General features: G+C 58.7%; 1 protein-coding gene across 1 annotated transcript in view; it reads left to right on the plus strand.

Moving 5' to 3' along the window:
- EMH_0055310 (uncharacterized protein) overlaps positions 1 to 535 on the plus strand; it is a gene marked incomplete at both ends in the record, with an annotated part of 7,759 nt that overhangs the window by 2,176 nt on the left and 5,048 nt on the right. Inside the window, one exon of the mRNA XM_013497221.1 lies at positions 1 to 533. Within this exon, the coding sequence (XP_013352675.1) occupies positions 1 to 533 (533 nt within the window). The remainder of the gene's footprint in view (positions 534 to 535) is intronic.

A 535-nucleotide genomic window follows, 5' to 3' on the forward strand; every position in this document is an offset into this window, starting at 1 on the left:
ACAGCAGCAGCAGCAGCAGCAGCAGGAGACAACACCAGCAGCGTGCTCAACACTCTCTCCGACCTGCACGAGCGGCTGTGTCTGCTGCTAGACGTTACTATGCGGCAGCACACGGAGCAGCGTTTGCTGCTGCAGTCTATCACCTCGCTGCAGCAGCAGCAGCAGCAGCAGCAGCAGCAACAGCAGCAGCAGCAGCAGCAGCAGCAGACACTCAACCACGATGGAAGAACTCTGCTGCCGCTAGGTGCTGCGTTTCATGCTGCTGGGCTCTCGGAGCTGGAGCAGCAGCAGCAGCAGCTGCAGCAGCAGCAGCAGCAACTGCAACAGCTGCAGCAGCAACTGCAGCAGCAACTGCAGCAGCAGATTAAATGTGAATCCCCAACAGCAGCTGCATGCATGACACAGCGTTCTTCTCGTCTTCAGCAGCAGCAGCAGCAGCAGCAACAGCAGCAGCAGCAGCAGCAGCAACTGGAGCAGCAAACGAGAAAAGCGCAGCAGCACTCTCTGTGTCTTGACAGTCAGCTGCTGGGCTTAG

Source organism: Eimeria mitis, genomic scaffold (assembly GCF_000499745.2).
Source record: "Eimeria mitis Houghton genomic scaffold, Emh_scaff2543, whole genome shotgun sequence".
In the NCBI taxonomy this organism is placed as follows: domain Eukaryota; phylum Apicomplexa; class Conoidasida; order Eucoccidiorida; family Eimeriidae; genus Eimeria; species Eimeria mitis.